The 21,961-nt window shown below is 43.3% G+C and overlaps 1 protein-coding gene across 1 annotated transcript in view; it reads right to left on the bottom strand.

Moving 5' to 3' along the window:
- Nucleotides 1-21,961, bottom strand: part of LOC139372315 (FERM domain containing 5a) — a 117,550-nt gene that overhangs the window by 23,314 nt on the left and 72,275 nt on the right. Inside the window, exon 2 of the mRNA XM_071112047.1 lies at nt 1,007-1,111. Coding sequence (XP_070968148.1) covers nt 1,007-1,111 — 105 coding nt within the window. The remainder of the gene's footprint in view (nt 1-1,006; nt 1,112-21,961) is intronic.

Raw genomic sequence — 21,961 nt, 5'->3', positions numbered from 1 at the left:
GCAAATTGAACAGTAAGGGCCTACAGAGATAACAGCTCTCTCTATAAATGACAGTAATGGATGGTCTTTCAAATTATAATACTATACCACCAGCATGCCTGGGCCTGCCGAGACAGACAGATAGGCAGACACTGTGCAGTGGCAGTGCTCTCTAGGGTCAGTTCAGAAGGTAACTCTGGTTTTGCCTGTATATCAGGCACTGATTCATCCCCCATCCTTCTGGCAACATTCACTCCATCAATTCCCTCTCTCCGCCAACCCCTCACCCCAACAACAACCACGGAAATAGCCCTGAGTGGCAGCATAAGAAATGCAGGATGGGGAGGACCGGTCTTGTCTCTGATGCTAAAACACAATGTGAGCACATGTTAATTCTTCATGAATCAAGCAGTGCAGCTACAAGCCATCTCTGAGTAATAACCCTCTGTGCTCTGCTGCTGCTGCTGATGATGATTGTATGAGTGTCTCTCTAAAAGCGTATGTTATGAAAGTGTCACGCCCTGATCTGTTTCACCTGTTCCTGTTATTGTCTCCTCCCCCTCCAGGTATCGCTTATTTTCCCCAGTGTATTTATCCCTGTGTTTCCTGTCTCTCTGTGCCAGTTCGTCTTGTATGTTTAGTTAAGTCAACCAACGTGTTTTTCCCATACTCCTTTTCTATTATATCGTCCTCCCGGTTCTGAGCCCTGCCTGACTCTGGACTACTACTTGATCATCCTGCCTGCCCTGACCTTGATTCTGCCTGCCATTCGGTACCTATTGGACTCTGAACTGGTTTTGACCTTTTTGCCTGTCCACGACCATTCTCTTGACTACCCCTTTGGATTAATAAACATTTTAAGACTCCAACCATCTGCCTCCTGTGTCTGCATCTGGATCTCGCCTTGTGCCTTGATATAAATAAATAAAATAACATATCTTCAATCTGGCCCTGTATCTCTTTAAACGGTCACCTCCACTGCAGTATGCTTCATCCAACACAGACACACACACACACACTCACTCACCCGCTGCTTGTCTGGGTCCACATATCTGATGCCAAAGTAGTCCTTCTCCAGCAGATTCAGGTGGTGGCAGATGAGGTCGAACAGATACTGTCCTTTAGCATCCCGCTGCAAGATAAGGGAAAAACAATAGCATGAGAAACTCACAGCGAACACAAGAAAAGACCACAACTAACAACTTAAAAGGAAATTTTGAGGAAATATCCCCACTGATAGGGAACAAGTGGTCCGGCCCAGCCCAGGAACTCAACAACTTCATGAGGACATGAGGGAGAATGTGAGATTGAGGGAAAGAGGGAGGTAATTACTGATAGCAGAATGTGCTTCATATTTTCCAGACCCTGTGGAGATATCCAGGATTCATCCAATATTAATGACAGCCACTACAGCCACCTGCAGAGTCTAGGCCAGAAACCTCCATAGCTAAAGCACAATGAGAGAATGGATTAAGTGTGCTGACAACTGGCTGGGTTAGAATGACATTTGTTCAGGGAGATGACTCAGGGACGGGGAGGGTGATATGATACTGGGTCTTGATAACCAAACAACGCACATCAAGTATCACACAGTATAAGTATGAAGATTTAAAGGCATTAATGACGTATGAATGGATTTAAAGGCATTAATAGGAGATCAAAGAGAAGTCAACTCACTTGGCACAAATTGGTGAATCAATGTTGTTTCCACATCATTGCAATCCCCCAAAATCTATGTGATGATGTTGAATCAATGTGAAAAACTGACTTGATTTGAAAAAAGTCCATGACATAGTGACATTTTTGGCTGATTTCACTTTAATTCACATTACTTGACAACTCAACCATATGTAAATCAAAACTAGACATTGAACTGATGTCTGTGCCCAGTGGGAAGACATTGAAGGAGAGGATAGAAGAGGACAGGAGACTGCCCACTTTCACGAGCCTTTCCCCTCCCTCTCTGACACATCGCTGAAAGACTTATCCAGCTCCCAGCACTGATTACCATTTAAAATATCACTCAGACCAACATGTTTTCCATAATAATAGCTAAACTCTCTGAATTATTCCAGAAAGATAAGTTATTTGAGCTTCCAACAAACATTGCACACCACCATTACAAGTTGTTTTCCCTCAGGCATTTGTGAGGACTGCTAGTATTAGCAAAGGCACACACCAGGGATGATTACAGCTCATTGGAACAGGGTGGTGATCCATTCAGCAGGCAGGCAACTAATACATCTCTCTACCTAGTCTACAACCTAAGAGTTTTATTCTGCAGGCTCAGCCAGGCTGTCAGCTTAACACTGTGTCAGTCATCTAACTATAGTCTAGAGGAATGGCACTTGTCCTGTGATGAGCATGTGTACTGGGACTGGGTGGACTATAATTCTGACACACTGGTACCGTGTTTCAATACCCTGTTCTTATGCGGTAACAAATCAAATTGTATTTGTCACATGTGCTGAATACAACAGAATACAACCTTACAGTGAAATGCTTACTTACAACCCATTTACCAACAATGCAGTTTTAAGAAAATACATAAAAAGTAGAGATAAGAATAACAAATCATTAAAGAGCAGCAGTAAATAACAAAAGCGGGGCTGTATACAGGGGGTACCGGTACAGAGTCAATGTGCAGGGGCACCACTGTCGATGTAATTGAGGTAATATGTACATGTAGGTAGAGTTATTAAAGTGACTATAAATAGATAATAACAGAGAGTAGCAGCAGCGTAGAAGAGGGGGGGTGCAAATAGTCTGAGTAGCCATTTGATTAGATGTTCAGGAGTCTTATGGCTTGAGAGTAGAAGCTGTTAAGAAGCAGAGAGAACAGTCTTTGACTAGGGGGGTTGGAGTCTTTGACAATTTTTAGGGCCTTCCTCTGACAACGCCTGGTATAGAGGTCCTGGATGGCAGGAAGCTTGGCCCCGGTGATGTACTGGGCCATATCACAGATTACTGCACCTGTACATAGCCCACCTATAATTTAGCCCAAACAACTACCGTACCTCTTTCCCTACTGTATTTAATTTATTTATTTATTTTGGTCCTTTGCACCCCATTATTTTTATTTCTACTTTGCACATTCTTCCATTGCAAATCTACCATTCCAGTGTTTTACTTGCTATATTGTATTTACTTTGCCACCATGGCCTTTTTTTTGCCTTTACCTCCCTTATCTCACCTCATTTGCTCACATCGTATATAGACTTGTTTATACTGTATTATTGACTGTATGTTTGCTTTACTCCATGTGTAACTCTGTGTCGTTGTATGTGTCGAACTGCTTTGCTTTATCTTGGCCAGGTCGCAATTGTAAATGAGAACTTGTTCTCAACTTGCCTACCTGGTTAAATAAAGGTGAAATAAAAAAAATAAAAAAATATGCACTACCCTCTGTAGTGCCTTGCAATCGGAGGCCGAGCAGTTGCCATACCAGGCAGTGATGCAACCCGTCAGGATGCTCTCGATGGTACAGCAGTAAAACCTTTTGAGGATCTGAGGACCCATACCAAATCTTTTCAGTCTCGTGTGGGGGAAAGGTTTTGTCGTGCCCTATTCACGACTGTCTTGGTGAGGTTGGACCATGTTAGTTTGTTGGTGATGTGGACGCCAAGGAACTTGAAGCTCTCAACCTGTTCTACTACAGCACCGTTGATGAGAATGGGGGCGTGCTCGGTCCTCCTTTTCCTGTAGTCCACAATAATCTCCTTTGTCTTGATCACGTTGAGGGAGAGGTTGTTGTCCTGGCACCACCAGCGCCGCCTCTGGATGAGTGTTTTCCTGTTTGCTTATGGCGGTATACAGCTCATTTGGTGCGGTCTTAGTGCCAGCGTCGGTCTGTGGTGACATGTAGACAGCTATGAAAAATATAGATGAAAACTACATGATTCCATATGTGTTATTTCATAGTTTTGATATTTTCACTATTATTCTACAATGTATAAAATAGTAAAAATAAAGAAAAACCCTTGAATGAGTAGGTGTGTCCAACTTTTGACTGGTACTATATCTAAATATATATACGTGTGTGTATTATGGTGTACATTACATTTTAATAGCTGAAGTGGATGTACACATGCAGCTGCTGATGTAGTGTCTTCTACGCATGACGTGTGTGACATATTAAGAGGATTGCAACTCCCAGTCTAACTAATAACTGTGATTTGGATGAGGAGGTGATAAATCAGTGCCAGGAATTGAACAGAGATTAATGTTGGCGCTGATCACTCCACCAGAGATGGTAAAGAAAGCAAGACATCTCCCTTGCAATATTTTTCTGGTGGGGGTGGGGATGGGACAATAAGTAGACTGGAGCCAGCTGTTATTGGGCATTGAATAAAATTCCCATATAATAAAATCCTGTCTGTGTAAGTGGGCGTTCCCTCTCTTGCGTAAGCACGCCAGAGATAACGGAGGAACTGTGAGCTCAAGCAGGAAAGCATGCGCAAGCGAGAGAGAAAGCCCACTTTTGCCCACTTTTGACTTTGACATTGTTTCCCAATGATAAACTGCCTGAGTAAGACATCTTAATTTATCTACCATCTTTGGCTCCACTCCTCTCCCTCTCCACCTTCCTCCCCATGCCAGGGAAAAACAGGCCTCACGTGCCACCTCACTCCCTCCCCACTGGCTCACTGGGGGCCATTTAATGGATCTCAGTAATAGGGTCAGTAAACACACAGTAAACACACATGCTCCTCACAATCAAACTCATAAGCTCATAACATAACTCTCAAAGGAACATGCTTCAAGGTCAAGTATATCAGGTGTCAGATAAACCAGTCACACTGCTATTGATAACATGTCAGCCTCCTAATGCTACGTTTAAGAGAACATCATCACAGTGAAGGATGTGAAAATCTCTGCTTGAGTTCATGTAGAATCTGTATCCCGCTATAGCAGTATGGGAATGGAATGAAGTCTATTTAGTGGCCTTGGTCAGGAAAATAATGTGGTTAATCCAAATGTTTAATCTCACTGTCCCTATTTGCATAACAACCAGAGACGTTCATGATGCCCTCAGTGTGGTCAGAGCTCTGCATGTCTATTTTTGGTAGTCTGACAGATGGGGTGCAGTGGACCTTAAATGCACCCGATTAAAGCATGCCAAGCACAATGTAATGTGTGGGTGAACAGCAGAGGATTCCCTAAATGAGCTCTTGACACAGAGGGGACTGAGGCCTGCTGGGAATGTCTGGCTGTCTGGCCATGTGTGGGTAACATGCTGCTGTGGGTAACATGCTGCTGTGGGCCTGGACACAACCTGATGGCTGCTGCTGCTATTGGATCTTGATGGATCTCTCCAGTCCAGAGAACAAGACGTCATCATGTCCCTCTCCATCACAATTAAGAACAGTATGACCCTAGAGCTACAGGCCAGGCCAGGCAGTTTGGACTGCTAGAGTCAGCCTCAGTCACTCGCGCTCTCCTCATTGGGCCTGTGATGGCAGAGGAAGTGTCCCTGGGAGCAGTAGTCTCCTCCATGTCATTACTCAGGCTCCAGATAACACACTTCATTAAGAGAGAGCTCTGTCAGAGAAAGCTTACTACTGGGTGCCAGCCATGACTCTCCGGACAAATATCGGCGCAAGGGAGCGGTGCTCGAGGTGTCACAGTCTGACCTTTCCACAGTAAGACTAAGGGCTCCCGGGCCGCCATGGGCGATCGCCACTGTCACTTCTAGACCGCTCTTTTACAGCGAGCTCACAAATCAACCCGACAAGCCTGCTTACTGGGCTCGGGCAGCAAAAATAGAAGTGCAGGGCTGTTGCATTGTGCAAGGACACACACTCACTTATCAATTATGCAAATTAGATAATGCAGTAAATTACATAGATCCCTCAATAAGATAAATCAGTCTCTCACTCGTGTATTGACACAAATATCCTGTCATGCATCCTTATGAACTGCATACAGTGCATTTGGAAAGTATTCAGACCCTTTGACTATTTCCACATTTTGTTACATTAAATCAAATCAAATCAAATCAAATTTTATTTGTCACATACACATGGTTAGCAGATGTTAATGCGAGTGTAGCGAAATGCTTGTGCTTCTAGTTCCGACAATGCAGTAATAACCAACAAGTAATCTAACTAACAATTCCAAAACTACTGTCTTGTACAGTGTGAGGGGATAAAGAATATGTACATAAGGATATATGAATGAGTGATGGTACAGAGCAGCATAGGCAGATACAGTAGATTGTATCGAGTACAGTATATACATATGAGATGAGTATGTAAACAAAGTGGCATAGTTAAAGTGGCTAGTGATACATGTATTACATAAGGATACAGTCGATGATATAGAGTACAGTATATACGTATGCCTATGAGATGAATAATGTAGGGTAAGTAACATTATATAAGGTAGCATTGTTTAAAGTGGCTAGTGATATATTTACATCATTTCCCATCAATTCCCATTATTAAAGTGGCTGGAGTTGAGTCAGTGTCAGTGTGTTGGCAGCAGCCACTCAAGGTTAGTGGTGGCTGTTTAACAGTCTGATAGCCTTGAGATAGAAGCTGTTTTTCAGTCTCTCGGTCCCAGCTTTGATGCACCTGTACTGACCTCGCCTTCTGGATGATAGCGGGGTGAACAGGCAGTGGCTCGGGTGGTTGATGTCCTTGATGATCTTTATGGCCTTCCTGTGACATCGGGTGGTGTAGGTGTCCTGGAGGGCAGGTAGTTTGCCCCCGGTGATGCGTTGTGCAGACCTCACTACCCTCTGGAGAGCCTTACGGTTGAGGGCGGAGCAGTTGCCGTACCAGGCGGTGATACAGCCCGCCAGGATGCTCTCGATTGTGCATCTGTAGAAGTTTGTGAGTGCTTTTGGTGACAAGCCGAATTTCTTCAGCCTCCTGAGGTTGAAGAGGCGCTGCTGCGCCTTCTTCACAATGCTGTCTGTGTGAGTGGACCAATTCAGTTTGTCTGTGATGTGTATGCCGAGGAACTTAAAACTTACAGCCTTATTCAAAAATGTATCAAATTGTTTTTTCCCTCATCAATCTACACACAATGCCCCATAATGACAAAGCAAAATCAGGTTTTTAGAAATGTTTGCAAATGTATTAACAACAAAAAACTGAAATATCACATTCACATAAGTAATGTATTCAGACCCTTCACTCAGTACTTTGTTGAAGCAGTTTGGTAGAGATTACAGCCTTGAGTCTTCTTGGGTATGAAGCAACAAGCTTGGCACACCTGTATTTGGGGAGTTTCTCCCATTCTTCTCTCCAGAACCTCTCAAGCTCTGTCAGGTTGGATGGGGAGCATCACTGCACAGCTATTTACAGGTCTCTCCAGAGATGTTATTTCGAGTTCATGTCCGGGCTCTGGCTGGGCCATTCAAGAACATTCAGAGACTTGTCCCGAAGCCAATCCTGTGTTGTCTTGGCTGTGTGCTTACGGTCATTGTTCTGTTGGAAGGTGAACCTTCACCCCGGTCTGAGGTCCTGAGCACTCTAGAGCTGGTTTTCATCAAGGATCTCTCTGTACTTTACTGCTTTCATCTTTCCCTCGATCCTGACTAGTTTCCCAGTCCCTGCCACTGAAAAACACCCCCACAGCATGATGCTGTCATTACCATGCTTCACTGTAGGGATGGTGCCAGGTTTCCTCCAGACGTGACGCTTGGCATTCAGGCCAAAGAGTTCAATCTTGGTTTCATTAGACCAGTGATTCTTGTTTCTCATGGTCTGAGATTCCTTTAGGTGCCTTTTGGCAAACTTCAAGGGGGCTGTTATGTGCCTTTTACTGAGGAGTGGCTTCTGTCTGGCCACTTTACCATAAAGATCTGATTGGTGGAGTGCTGCAGAGATGGTTGTCCTTCTGGAAGGTTCTCCCATCTCCACAGAGGAACTCTGGAGCTTTTTCAGAGTGACCTTTGGGTCCTTGATCACCTCCTTGACGAATGCCCTTCTTCCCCGATAACTCAGTTTGGTCGGGCGGCCAGCTCTAGGAAGAGTCTTGGTAGTTCTAAACTTCTTCAATTTCAGAATGATGGAGGCCACTGTGTTCTTGGGGACCTTCAATGCTGCAGAAATATTTTGGTACCCTTCCCCAGATCTGTGCCTCAACACAATCCTTTCTCGGAGCTCTACGGACAATTCCTTCGACCTCATGGCTTGGTTTTTGCTCTGACATGCACTGCACACAGTGGGACCTTATATAGACAGGTGTGTGCCTTTCCAAATCATGTCCAATCAATTGAATTTACCACAGGTGGACTCCAATCAAGTTGTAGAAACATCTCAAGGATGATCAATGGAAACAGGATGCACCTGAGCTCAATTTCAAGTCTCATAGCAAAAGGTCTGACTACTTATGTAAATAAGGTATTTCTGTTTATTTTTATACATTTGCAAACATTTCTAAAAACCTGTTTTCACTTTGTCATTATGGGGTATTGTGTGTAGATTGATGAGGAAAACAATTCATTTAAGAATAAGGCTGTAACGTTACAAAATGTGGAAAAAGGGAAGAGGTCTGCATACTTTCCGAATGCAACCCATGCCAAGGAGAGCCAATGACAAAGCAAAAAAGGCTGAGAGACAGTGATGTATATGGACGAACGATGATGCATTAGGTCAGACAGGAAGCCTTTCTTTGGTTACAGACAGCAAGTGTGTTAGTATTCCATAGCACTCCTCTTTCCCTCTCCTTCTCTTCTCTCTCTCCCTTCCTGAGTTGTCTCTTTCCCCCACACAGAGCCCAGCTGCATTACTCCCCTCCAACAGGCTCTGTAATTACAGGATGTGTGTGATTGTGTGGCGGGATAAAGGATCTAATGAATGATGCTGGTGAATTCCTAATTAAAACTAATGCTGCATCTCTTCAGTTGGGTTGGCCATGGATTGTTTAAGGGTGTCTAACCAAACTGCCAATAGAATCTACTGGTCTGACCATCGACTAACCAAATAGCATCTCTGATAAAGACACTGATTTGTTTGTGTGAACAGGGATATGCAGTGGTTGTTGTGGCAGTAGCCCTGTGGTGTGAAAACCTATGCATTATGTTACCCCTTTTACAGTTGGGTAGTAAGGGAGCCCTCCTTCCACACATCATGTAAACAGACTGCATGCTCATCCAACAACTGATAATTACAGAGACATCAAGTAGATGATTCATTTATTATACAAATATTTGGCTAAACCTGTGGCAAAATGCCTGTCTTTTACTAATATGACAGTACACAGCAGTGGTAGCACAGCAGGGAAAAGTTGGGACAATTCTATTCAATCTCAAACTGCTTTATAAGCGTTTTCTTGTCATGGGTTTTCTCTGTCTGAAGGGAATGGAGGGAATGCAAAGCACTGAGAGGAACAGGAGCGGTAGAGCCCTGGGATAATTCCTCTGGTTTCATTAGCAGATTACTCTCCTTATCTCCGTGGCCTGGGGTGTGTGAGTGATTGTAGCAGGCCCACTCCACCACTAGCCAGCCCTGTGTGAATGTTCAATCTCAGGCCCTGCTACCTCAACCAGTCCGCAGCAACAGCAGCATTACAGCCTGGGGTCTGAGGCCCAGAGCGCATGCACGTCAACTCATCCAGAACACATTACATACAGTACACAAACAGTTCTGCTTGGAACAGAAAATCTACCATCAAGTTCTCAAGCCAAGTAACAGCCGTAGAGAACATTTAACGATCACCCAGGAAATCTATAGGTTCTTTTAAACAGAGAACATAACATCAAACAGTCGTAAAGAGCAGATCCTTATGAGTTAGATTTATGAAACTAATTCTTTAGCACTCATCACATTTATCAAGCAGTTAAGCTTTATTGATCCCAGAGACTGCCCTCCAGAGATCTGCTGCGTTCTGCTGTTATGGGAATGTAATGTATCAGGGATACAGAGCAAATTCTCCACTCAGCAACTTCACACTACCCTCATAGCCTCGCCTGTCAGGTTTATACTGTAATGTATGGAAGACACACGTCTGGGAACAAGGCCATAGACTCCCTCTAAAACTTCCACCTGCACTGGGCCAGTGCTGCTCCTTTCCCCCAATGAAAAGGTATTGTGTACTGTGCCTAGGCTCTGCATCTGTCCTCTGCTCCTAGACCTCAGTGCTGCTTTTGATACCAACGATCACCACATTCTTTTGGAGAGATTGGAAACCCAAATTGGTCTACACGGACAAGTTCTGGCCTGGTTTAGATCTTATCTGTTGGAAAGATATCAGTTTGTCTCTGTGAATGGTTTGTCCTCTGACAAATCAACTGTAAATTTCGGTGTTCCTCAAGGTTCCGTTTTAGGACCACTATTGTTTTCACTATATATTTTACCTCTTGGGGATGTCATTCGAAAACATAATGTTAACTTTCACTGCTATGCGGATGACACACAGCTGTATATTTCAATAAAACATGGTGAAGCCCCAAAATTTCCCTCGCTAGAAGCCTGTGTTTCAGACATAAGGAAGTGGATGGCTGCAAACGTTCTACTTTTAAACTCGGACAAAACAGAGATGCTTGTTTTAGGTCCCAAGAAACAAAGATATCTTCTGTTGAATCTGACAATTAATCTTGATGGTTGTACAGTCGTCTCAAATAAAACTGTGAAGGACCTCGGCGTTACTCTGGACCCTAATCTCTCTTTTGACGAACATATCAAGACTGTTTCAAGGACAGCTTTTTTCCATCTACGTAACATTTCAAAAATCAGAAACTTTCTGTCCAAAAATGATGCATAAAAATTAATCCATGCTTTTGTTACTTCTAGGTTAGACTACTGCAATTCTTTACTTTCCGGGTACCCGGATAAAGCACTAAATACATTTCAGTTAGTGCTGCTAGAATCCTGACAACCTTTAAGTCTTTACTGAAGACTCATCTCTTCAGTGGGTCATATGATTGAGTGTAGTCTGGCCCAGGAGTGTGAAGGTGAACAGAAAGCCTCTGGAGCAACGAACCGCCCTTGCTGTCTCTGCATGGCCGGTTCTCCTCTCTCCACTGGGATTCTCTGCCTCTAACCCTATTACAGGGGCTGAGTCACTGGCTTACTGGTGCTCTTTCATACCGTCCCTAGGAGGGGTGCGTCACTTGAGTGGGTTGAGTCACTGACGTGATCTTCCTGTCTGGGTTGGCGCCCTCCCCCCCTTGGGTTGTGCCGTGGCGGAGATCTTTGTGGGCTATACCCTAACTTTTCTCAGGATGGTAAGTTGGTGGTTGAAGATATCACTCTAGTGGTGTGGGGGCTGTGCTTTGGCAAAGTGGGTGGGGTTATATCCTTCCTGTTTGGCCCTGTCCGGGGGTATCATCAGATGGGGCCAAAGTGTCCCCTGACCCCTCCTGTCTCAGCCTCCAGTATTTATGCTGCAGTAGTTTATGTGTCGGGTGGCTATGGTCAGTTTGTTATTTCTGGAGTACTTCTCCTGTCTTATCCGGTGTCCTGTGTGAATTGAAGTATGCTCTCTCTAATTCTCTCTTTCTCTCTTTCTTTCTCTCTCTCTTTCTCCTAGGACCATGCCTCAGGACTACCTGGCATGATGACTCCTTGCTGTCCCCAGTCCACCTGGCCGTGCTGCTGCTCCAGTTTCAACTGTTCTGCCTGCGGCTATGGAACCCTGACCTGTTCAACAGACGTGCTACCTGTCCCAGACCTGCTGTTTTCAACTCTCTAGAGACAGCAGGAGCGGTAGAGATACTCTTAATGATCAGCTATGGAAAGCCAACTGACATTTACTCCAGAGGTGCTGACTTGCTGCACCCTCGACAACTACTGTGATTATTATTTTAGGCTGGTCTTCTGTAACGCAGTTTGAGATATCAGCTGATGTAAGGGCTATATAGAAGGGCTATATAAATACATTTTATTTGATTTGATTTGATCTATACTCTACTGTGCTGTACTATGCTGTCCAAACTTGTGAACCCAACTGTGGTTTGTGACTACTGTTGGGGTTTGTTCTTTGTTCCTTGTCAATCATTGGCTCATTGATGAAATTAGCATTCAGACAATATATTTAATGAAATCATTCAAAAACCTTTATTAATGCAATTGCAGACAGAAGTTGACAACAGGAACATACCACGCATGTTTCCGAGTAAGTTCTGAAAAATAGAAAAGGGTCCGAGTTGTTTTATTATTCCTACAGTCATATATCTTAGTGATGTCACTGCCTACGTCATTACCTTCTACTCATGAGACGAAAACCATGCCTACACAGCTATATGAACAAGAGTTTTAGTGTTATCTACATCTCAGTTGTAAATGTCCACTCCCAAATTTGATTTATAGTGGAATGTCTGACTAGTCTCTTATCTCTTGCAGAGTTTCGTCTCACAGTCACACATTTCTCAGACAGTTTCTTTATTAGAGGCAGAGATTAGACAAGACTGTGGAACAGTATTAACCTTTATAATGAATATATACAGTGGGGCAAAAAAAGTATTTAGTCAGCCACCAATTGTGCAAGTTCTCCCAGTTAAAAAGATGAGAGAGGCCTGTAAAATCACATTCTAGGATTTTTTATTAATTTATTTGCAAATTATGGTGGAAAATAAGTATTTGGTCAATAACAAAAGTTTATCTCAATACTTTGTTATATACCCTTTGTTGGCAATGACAGAGGTCAAACGTTTTCTGTAAATCTTCACAAGGTTTTCACACACTGTTGCTGGTATTTTGGCCCATTCCTCCATGCAGATCTCCTCTAGAGCAGTGATGTTTTGGGGTTGTTGCTGGGCAACATGGACTTTCAACTCCCTCCAAAGATTTTCTATGGGGTTGAGATCTGGAGACTGGCTAGGCCACTCCAGGACCTTGAAATGCTTCTTACGAAGCCACTCCTTCGTTGCCCGGGCGGTGTGTTTGGGATCATTGTCATGCTGAAAGACCCAGTCACGTTTCATCTTCAATGCCCTTGCTGATGGAAGGAGGTTTTCACTCAAAATCTCACGATACATGGCCCCATTCATTCTTTCCTTTACACGGATCAGTCGCCCTGGTCCCTTTGCAGAAAAACAGCCCCAAAGCATGATGTTTCCACCCCCATGCTTCACAGTAGGTTTGGTGTTCTTTGGATGCAACTCAACATTCTTAGTCCTCCAAACACGATGAGTTGAGTTTTTACCAAAAAGTTATATTTTGGTTTCATCTGACCATATGATATTCTCCCAATCTTCTTCTGGATCATCCAAATGCTCTCTAGCAAACTTCAGACGGGCCTGGACATGTACTTGCTTAAGCAGGGGGACACGTCTGGCACTGCAGGATTTGAGTCCTTGGCAGCGTAGTGCGTTACTGATGGTAGGCTTTGTTACTTTGGTCCCAGCTCTCTGCAGGTCATTCACTAGGTCCCCCCGTGTGGTTCTGGGATTTTTGCTCACTGTTCTTGTGATCATTTTGACCCCACGGGGTGAGATCTTGCGTGGAGCCCCAGATCGAGCGAGATTATCAGTGGTCTTGTATGTCTTCCATTTCCTAATAATTACTCCCACAGTTGATTTCTTCAAACCAAGCTGCTTACCTATTGCATATTCAGTCTTCCCAGCCTGGTGCAGGTCTACAATTTTGTTTCTGGTGTCCTTTGACAGCTCTTTGGTCTTGGCCATAGTGGAGTTTGGAGTGTGACTGTTTGAGGTTGTGGACAGGTGTCTTTTCTAATTTTGTCTGTCATAGTTGAAGTGTACCTATGATGAAAATTACAGGCCTCTCTCATCTTTTTAAGTGGGAGAACTTGCACAATTGGTGGCTGACTAAATACTTTTTCGCCCCACTGTATGTTAATCTGTAGTCTAGGACCCTATAAATGTAAGGAGGGAGGGTCTTATAACCCCTCCTCTTCTATTAATACAAGATAAGCATAATGAATTATTATAATACATCAAACATTTGGTACAGCCCCTGTCATGACCCCAAGGTGAACCCGACACTACTATCATTTCCAATTGTATCCAATTCAATTGCAGAAATTCCATTACCAATTAATTTTTTTTCGTTACCGATTTGGTAATGGAATTCTGAGTTAAAACCACTTAATAATTCATAAACAAAAAAACTACAACTAATTGATAAGTCTACCATTACTTGTTAATTCTGTGAACTTTCATTATCCTCCCTCCCCATGAGGAAGAGAAAATATCTTAACGATATGTGGGTTTTTGGTAATGGACTTTCAAGGCACAATGCAATGTTTCTTAAATTTACAGAAGGCAGAAAAATTTATCCAAAACACTGAGTATACCAAACATTAGGAACCCCTTCTTAATATGCCTTAATTTCTCAAAAATATAGACTCTTAGTTTTCATTTGACACCCAATTTGACATGCTCCTATGAACTTCACATGTTGGTGCTCATGGGTCCTTTTACATGGAAACTACCAAAATTATCAAATCAAAATCAAATCAAATTATATTTGTCACATCCACACGGTTAGCAGATGTTTTTGCGGGTGAGGCAAAATGATTGTGCTTCTAGCTCTAACAGTGCAGTAATATCTAACAATTCACAACTATACAAACATTTAAAATTAAGGAATATATAAATATTCGGATGAGCAATGTCGGACTGGCATAGACTAAATACAGTATAATAGAATACAGTATATACACATGAGATGAGTAAAGCAAAAATATGTAAACATTATTAAAGTGACTAGTGTTCCATTATTAAAGTGGCCAGTGATTTCAAGCCTTCCTTTGACATTGGATGCTGTAGGTGTCCTGGAGGGCAGGTAGTTTGCCTCCGGTGATGCGTTGGGCAGACCGCACCACTCTCTGTAGAGGCCTGCATATGCGATCAGGGCAGTTGCCATACCAGCCGGCGATGCAGCCCAACAGGATGCTCTCAATTTTGCATCTGTAAAAGGTTGTGAGGGCTTTAGGTGCCAAGCCATATTTATTCAGCCTCCTGAGATTGAAGAGGCACTGTTGCGCCTTCTTCACCACACGGTCTGTGTGGGTGGACCATTTCAGATCGTCAGTGATGTGTACGCCGGGGAACTTGAAACTTTTCACCTGCTCCACTGCGATCCCACGATGTGGATAGGGGCGTGCTCCCTCTGCTGTTTCCTAAAGTCAACGATCAGCTCCTTTGTTTTGTCGACATTGAGTGAGAGGTTATTTTCCTGGCACCACACTCCCAGGGCCCTCACTTCCTCTCTGTAGGCTGTCTCATCATTGTTGGTTATCAGGCTTACTAGTGTTGTTTCGTCTGCAAACTTGATGAGTTCAGGAGGGTGTTGAGCATGCACCCTTGTGGGGCTCCTGTGTTGAGGATCAGCGAAGTGGAGGTGTTGTTTCCTACCTTCTCCACCTGGGAACGGCCAGTCAGGAAGTCCAGGACCCAGTTGCACAGTGAGGGGTTCAGACCCAGGGCCCAAGCTTAATGATGAGCTTGGAAGGTACTATGGTGTTGAATGTTGAGCTATAGTCAATGAACAGCATTATTTTTAGGTATTCCTTGTCCAGATGGTGTAGGGCAGTGTGCAGTGTTGCAAGTTCCAAACTGCCTCTGGAATCAACGTCAGCACAATAACTGTTTTGTCGGGAGGCCGAGCAGCCGCACACAAGCCTAAGATCACCATGTGCAATGCTAAGCATTGGTTGGAGTGGTGTAAAGCTTGCTGCCATTGGAGTGATGAATCACGCTTCACCATCTGGCAGTCGGACGGACAAATCTGGGTTTGGCAGATGCCAGGAGAACGCTACCTGCTCCAATGCATAGTGGCAACTGTAAAGTTTGGTGGAGGAGGAATAATGGTCTGGGGCTGTTTTTCATGGTTCGGGCTAGGCCCCATAGTTCCAGTGAAGGGAAATCGTAAAGCTACAGCATACCAGCATACAACGACATTCTAGATGATTCTCTGCTTCCAACTTTGTGGCAACAGTTTGGGGAAGGCCCTTTCCTGTTTCAGCATGACAGTGCCCCTGTGCACAAAGCGAGGTCCATACAGAAATGGTTTGTCGAGATCGGTGTGGAATAACTTGACTGGCCTGCACAGAGCCCTGACCTCAAACCCATCAAACACCTTTGGGATGAATTGGAATGGCGACTGCAAGCCAGGCCTAATAGCCCAACATCAGTGCCCAACCTCACTAATACTCTTGTGGCTGAATGGAAGCAAGTCCCCACAGCAACATCTAGTGGAAAGCCTTCCCAGAAGAGTGGAGGCTGTTATAGCAGCAAAGAGGGGACCAACTCCATATTAATAACCATGATGTCGGAATGAGATGTTCGACGAGCAGATGTCCACATACTTTTGGCTATATAGTGTATTGTGTTGCAGTTGCATGGGAACAATGCATTAACTTACTGTTAAAGAAAAGACAAACCCGCACACTGCTCTTGCTAGTATTACTTTTTTATTGAAGCTTACATGTCGGCTTCTTGGCCTTCATCAGAGCGTACTGGTGTCTACATGTACTGGAACCTCCAGAAAGTTGTTGCATGTTGAGAGAATCAGCTTGTATTGTCCAGGAATGAATTCCTGCAGCCTTCTATCAGCACCCAGTGTTCCCACCAGCAGCATGATGCTCTGCCTGGAGAAACAGCAAGCCGTTCACCCTCACCAGGCAGAAAGTGGGCCATCAAAACACAATAGGAGTGGGGCAGAGTATGGATTTGACCCAGAAACCGTAAGAACCAGAAAAACAAGCAAAGCAACAGAAGCTGGGGAGTGGGGACGGACTGAAAGCAACAAAGAGACTACATGTACATGTAATATAAACCACACATAATACTTAGCATGAGCATCCATATAAGCTTTTGCATGCTCAATTGAGCAGAATATTAAATATAGCTTTATATGAAATGTGAGTTGGCATGTGCAGAACACAGACGATAAATCAACTCTTCAGGGAGAGAGAATCCACACTACCTAAATGACATAGGTAAACTTCCAGTGCTCAAGTGCTTCAAGTTCATAAATGATGCATAATTAACATGTGTGTCAAAGCTCTATGATAACCGCTTTTATAAACAAATCATTAATAACATACACAACTTCATGTATGGACAGGGGCCTAACCTAGTGTGGGCCAGATTTGCACTGGTAGACTGGATTCTGTGAGAGAGAGCCTGGTCTGTCTGAGTCATTTATTGAGATTGCGGCTCCTCGGGCCTCCATCAAAGCATTGACACGTGAAGCTGCAGTGCGCCTCTCACGCCTGCATGCACAGAGAGCCAGTCTCCAGGGCCAAACCGCTTTCTGTGTTTTCATGGCTGGATTAATCAGTGGTAAGTGATCTCTCCTGGGGCTTGGGAAACAATGGTGGGGTTAAAGTGGCACCAAGGAACCCCCTGCCTCTCAACGTGGAAGGGCTGGGGTAGCCAAAGGAACTGCAGTCCTGAGGTAGAAACTGTACCGTACTTTAATGCATACCACTCCAAACTCTAAGAAAAAGGTTTCCAAAAGGGTTCTTCGGCTGTCCCCATAGGATACCTTTTTTGGTTCCATGTAGAACCAACAGTGGAAAGAGTTCTGCATGGAACCCAAAGGGTTCTACCTGGAACCAAATAGAGTTCTTCAAAGGGTTCTCCTATGGGGACATCTGAAGAAACCTTTTTAGGCTCTAGATAGCACATTTTTTTCTAAGAGTGCACCACTCCCCTTCTCCAGTGAGCCTGTTTGTAACAGTATAACAGTCCTCAAAACCACAATGACATAAAAACAACTAAGCATCTCATTGAAGGAGATGGTCATCTCCCTTAGCAAGGTAAGTATATAACTTTAACAGCTATTTTTTCCATTAGGGCCGATGCACAGAATTTCCAAGGGAGAACAGTGGATCTGTCGAGCTGACCTCATGTAAGGCAGAGGTGACTTAATCAGCATAGAGAAATCAAGCATTCCGCCCCTTCACTACCAGGACTGCACTTTTCTCTCCGTTGATTGTTTTTTCCCTTCTGTTGGTTACAGTAATAATAGTATTTAATTCCTGAGAAACATCACTGACAGCAACGACCAGTGTACTTGTATTATGTTGAGCTGGATGCTCTATAGAAGAAATCTAAAAGTCCATTGGATCACAGTGTGAGATTGGGCCAGTTGATGCAGCTGCACTCAGTAGATGAGGGTTTGAGGGTTGTTGTTGACTAGAGGGGTCTCTGTGTTGTGTGTGCTGTGTGTGTACAGTTGCTGTGTGCTGTGAAGAGAAAGTTAGGGAAATGACTGCAGCAGCTGCAAGGTACGAGAGACATGTACATGTGCATTTGGCAAACCACACCTTATATGGATGTGGAGGAAGATTTACATTCTACTCCGTGAGGCATGCATTGGTATGGCACCCACAGAGGTATTAAAATAGTCAGAGCTGCTCAAAATACCTTCATTAAGCAAAAAGGAAGAGAGCCTCCTGCTTTGACCACAGTGAGCAGCACAGACTGGTGACATCCTAGAGGATACAGACACCACATCAGGGAGGCAACACCAGGCCTGGATCTGATGAATACAACAAGCTCTAGGATTTGCTCAGTGGGTATTCCTGTGGCATCCCCTACAGGGAACTGTCAAAAGGAGTAGTGTACACACTATGCTTTATATACTGATTTATATACTGTAACAGACTGTGCATGGACAGGAGGTGTCTTTAGTTTTGGGACTGTCGCATTCCCATTAAAAAAACTATTTATCAAACAGCACAGAGTAGAGGATGTCTCTGTCATCACTCCTCTGTTCACCACCCTGGCCAGGCTCTGGGCAGCTCTATTTTGGACAAGTTGGCCACATGTTGAGGCTCTGTTGGTTAACTTTATGTGACAGGGGAGAGGCCAGTCCCCTGGAGAAAACTCTTTAGGAGGGAGAAACCAAGAGAACCATGTCTATCGGAGGGAGCCAAACTGCCTCTGAAGTCTTCCTCATACAGCCCCAATAGGCTACTGTACACAGTCACAGAACACAAAAAAAACCTGCTTCTGTCAGTCCTCTGCTCTTCACATGTTCTGTCTGAACTTCACACTGTATGAAGCCCAGGGTATTTATACTATCTGAAACACCATGGGAAACCACAAAGACACACAGCTCTGCTTGTGAAGTAACTTGGCGAAATGCAGCCATGGAAACCTCACCATTTTTTAAAGAAAAACCAGAGGTGGAGGTGGATGAAAAAAAGTTTATATCGGATTTGGTTTGGTTTGTCTTTTTTAATATAAACCAGAGCTATAGTATATATGGCTCCATATTCACACATCAGTTGGCCCTGAAACTTCCACCCACCTCTGTATGTAAGAAGAAAGTAACTGTTGAAATGCACATCCACACTATTCTATTCTCCTGTGGCCTCTGAGTCAATCAATTAAATATACAATAATGGGACTCACTTGACAAAAAACACCTTACATTCAAGAGGGAAGTTATCTTTTTACAGTCAAAAGATCACAATTTCCCAGTGAATGCCCTCATTCTTCAGGAAGCCCCTCTTGCTGCCCTGCTTCCTGTGTGCTCTTTTTTCTTTGTGTATGATATGACATTTTTGGCTGATACCGATATCCAATATTTTCCTTGACAAAAAACCTGATACCTTTACCGATTACCGATATTTAACATTTTTGCGGCCTTTTAAGCATTCTAGTATAGTTAAATAGTTGACACACACACATGAACGTAGCGGTCTAAGGGACTGCATCTCAGTGCAAGAGGCATCACTACAGTCCCTGGTTCGAATCCAGGCTGTATCACATCCGGCTGTGATAGGGAGTCCCACAGAGCGGCGCACAATTGGCCCAGCGTCGTCCGGGTTTGGCCGCCAGTGTAAATAAGAATTTGTTCTTAACTGACTTGCCTAGTTAAATAGGTTACACACACACACACACACACACACACACACACACACACACACACACACACACACACACACACACCACACTGACCAAAAAGTTATTTTGTTGGCGTTTACGTTTGTCCCTATTACCAGAAATACATAATCAAAACCTATTTCTTTCACTTACTTGCTGTGCTGTTTCATTGTTCATTTGTTCAGTCGTTTCATACTCAACCAGGATTTCTATGGAACACAGTTTGGGTCTTTGTGTGTCAAAAAAGATACACATCAAACTATTTGACATGTCAAATAACACTATTTGACATGTCAAATAACATGTCAAATCAGGACCTGAATATGACTGCACGTCACATAATAATTTAACGAGCTCATAAATGTTTTACACGGTTACTACACATAGATTACACTATCACTCGTATTTCATATGTCACAACAATTCATCGATACGTATGCTATGATGCTGGTAAAGTTGTATCGCGCACCTACAGTGCTGGTCATAAATAAAAGCTAGCTAGCTCATGGATGCAAAAAAAGAAATCTTATTTTTCTAAATACATAGCAAAACGACATAATCTGTTTCAGTTGCTATAGTTAGCTAGCTAATTATATAGCTAGGTGTCATCGTCTAAAATAACCCTAATTTATAAGACAGTTCTTATTTGATTAATGGTGGTCGGAAATGTGAAGCTAGCCACAATAGGACTTAGCCACAGTAGTGGACTTTGCGATTAGCCTTCAAAATAAAAGTATGTAATTGACAGTGATGCAAATGAATACAAATAGTAGAATTATGCCATAATTGAATAGATCATGCTAAACGAGGTTGGAATGTTGTTGTATAAAATCAACAAAAGACAATCATTTGTTAATTTGACAAACATCTGTTGAAATCACACTGGATGTATTATACTTTAGAATTGCATTGGGGGCATACTTATTTCACTGCACAGCCTTACCTATGGATTGTGGATCAATGACATGGGGCATCAGTCTACTCAGTGACACCCAGAGAACATTAGCGTCATAGCTCTTATTGCAGGTCTCTGAAACAACTGTGAATTGAGCCACATTTATTGTCAACCTATGTGTGTTGAAAACTATTCCAGAGGAAAAACAATACGGTGTGGATGTTTTGGAGTCCAATAACTGGGAAAAAATATATTGGGTATTGAGTAGACTGATACCCCATTTCATTGATACCCAATCCTTAGAAAACGCTGTACAGTGCAATATGAATGTCAATACACATAATTTGCTGATTGGGGAGGTGATTTCACAGTCACAGTCCCGCGATAAGAGCTACAATGCTAATATTTGCGTAAACTCTTCACAGTTGTGTTATGTGGCTATCACCGAGTAGACTGATACCCCATTTCATTGCTTCACATTCCAACCTTGTTTAACATGATCAAGTCTAAATATGGCATGATTCCACCAATTGCAACCTGCTGCATCACTTTCAAATAGGTACTTTTACTTTGAAGGCAAACCGCAAATTCCACTATTGTGCCTAATCCTTATTGTGGCTAGCTTCACAGCACATAACCTGCTCAGGTCGAGCCCCACTCGCCAGATGAAGCTAGCTGGCTGCTTATAATGTTACCTTTGGGTAACAGGGTTAAGTAGCTGGGTAGCTATATATTTTCATGAACTGAAATTCAATTTCAATAGGCGAACAACAAGTGGCTACCTAGCTAATACTTACACACAAGGATTCCTAAATCATTGCTAAGAAAAATTAAAATAACTGCAGTTCTACTGATCATTGTTTTCAGGCTGGTTGTATTGGTGCTAGCTAGGTACCAAGCTAAAGCTAGCTAGCTAACCCAGAAGTTGCGGTTGAACAAATAATGATTTATTACCAACGCGGTATTGTAAACTCATTGTTTGTGGCCGGTGTTTGCTAGTTTGCAGACTTTTTTGTGCAGCTTTGACAGTGCTACTGATAGTAGTGGTGGTGCTTGACTTGCACGTGCAAATTCAGAACACACAACATTCTATAATAGAACTGTGTTACTTAACATGTCTAATTAAAAGTTGATTTAATGCATCAAAGTATTATTTGATGTGTATCTCTTTTGAAACACAAAGACCCCAACAGCGTTCCATAGTATGTAATGAAACTAATAGCAGTGACACTATTACTGTGTAAATCTAGTAGGACAACACCTGAAAAATAGCACACTTGGTAGTGTGTACTGGTGCTCGACCAGTCGCGAAAGCCAACATCATC

This window comes from Oncorhynchus clarkii, chromosome 2 (genome assembly GCF_045791955.1).
Source record: "Oncorhynchus clarkii lewisi isolate Uvic-CL-2024 chromosome 2, UVic_Ocla_1.0, whole genome shotgun sequence".
In the NCBI taxonomy this organism is placed as follows: domain Eukaryota; kingdom Metazoa; phylum Chordata; class Actinopteri; order Salmoniformes; family Salmonidae; genus Oncorhynchus; species Oncorhynchus clarkii.
The sequence above is the reverse complement of the archived record's forward strand: the minus strand, read 5'-3'. Positions and strand labels throughout refer to the sequence as shown.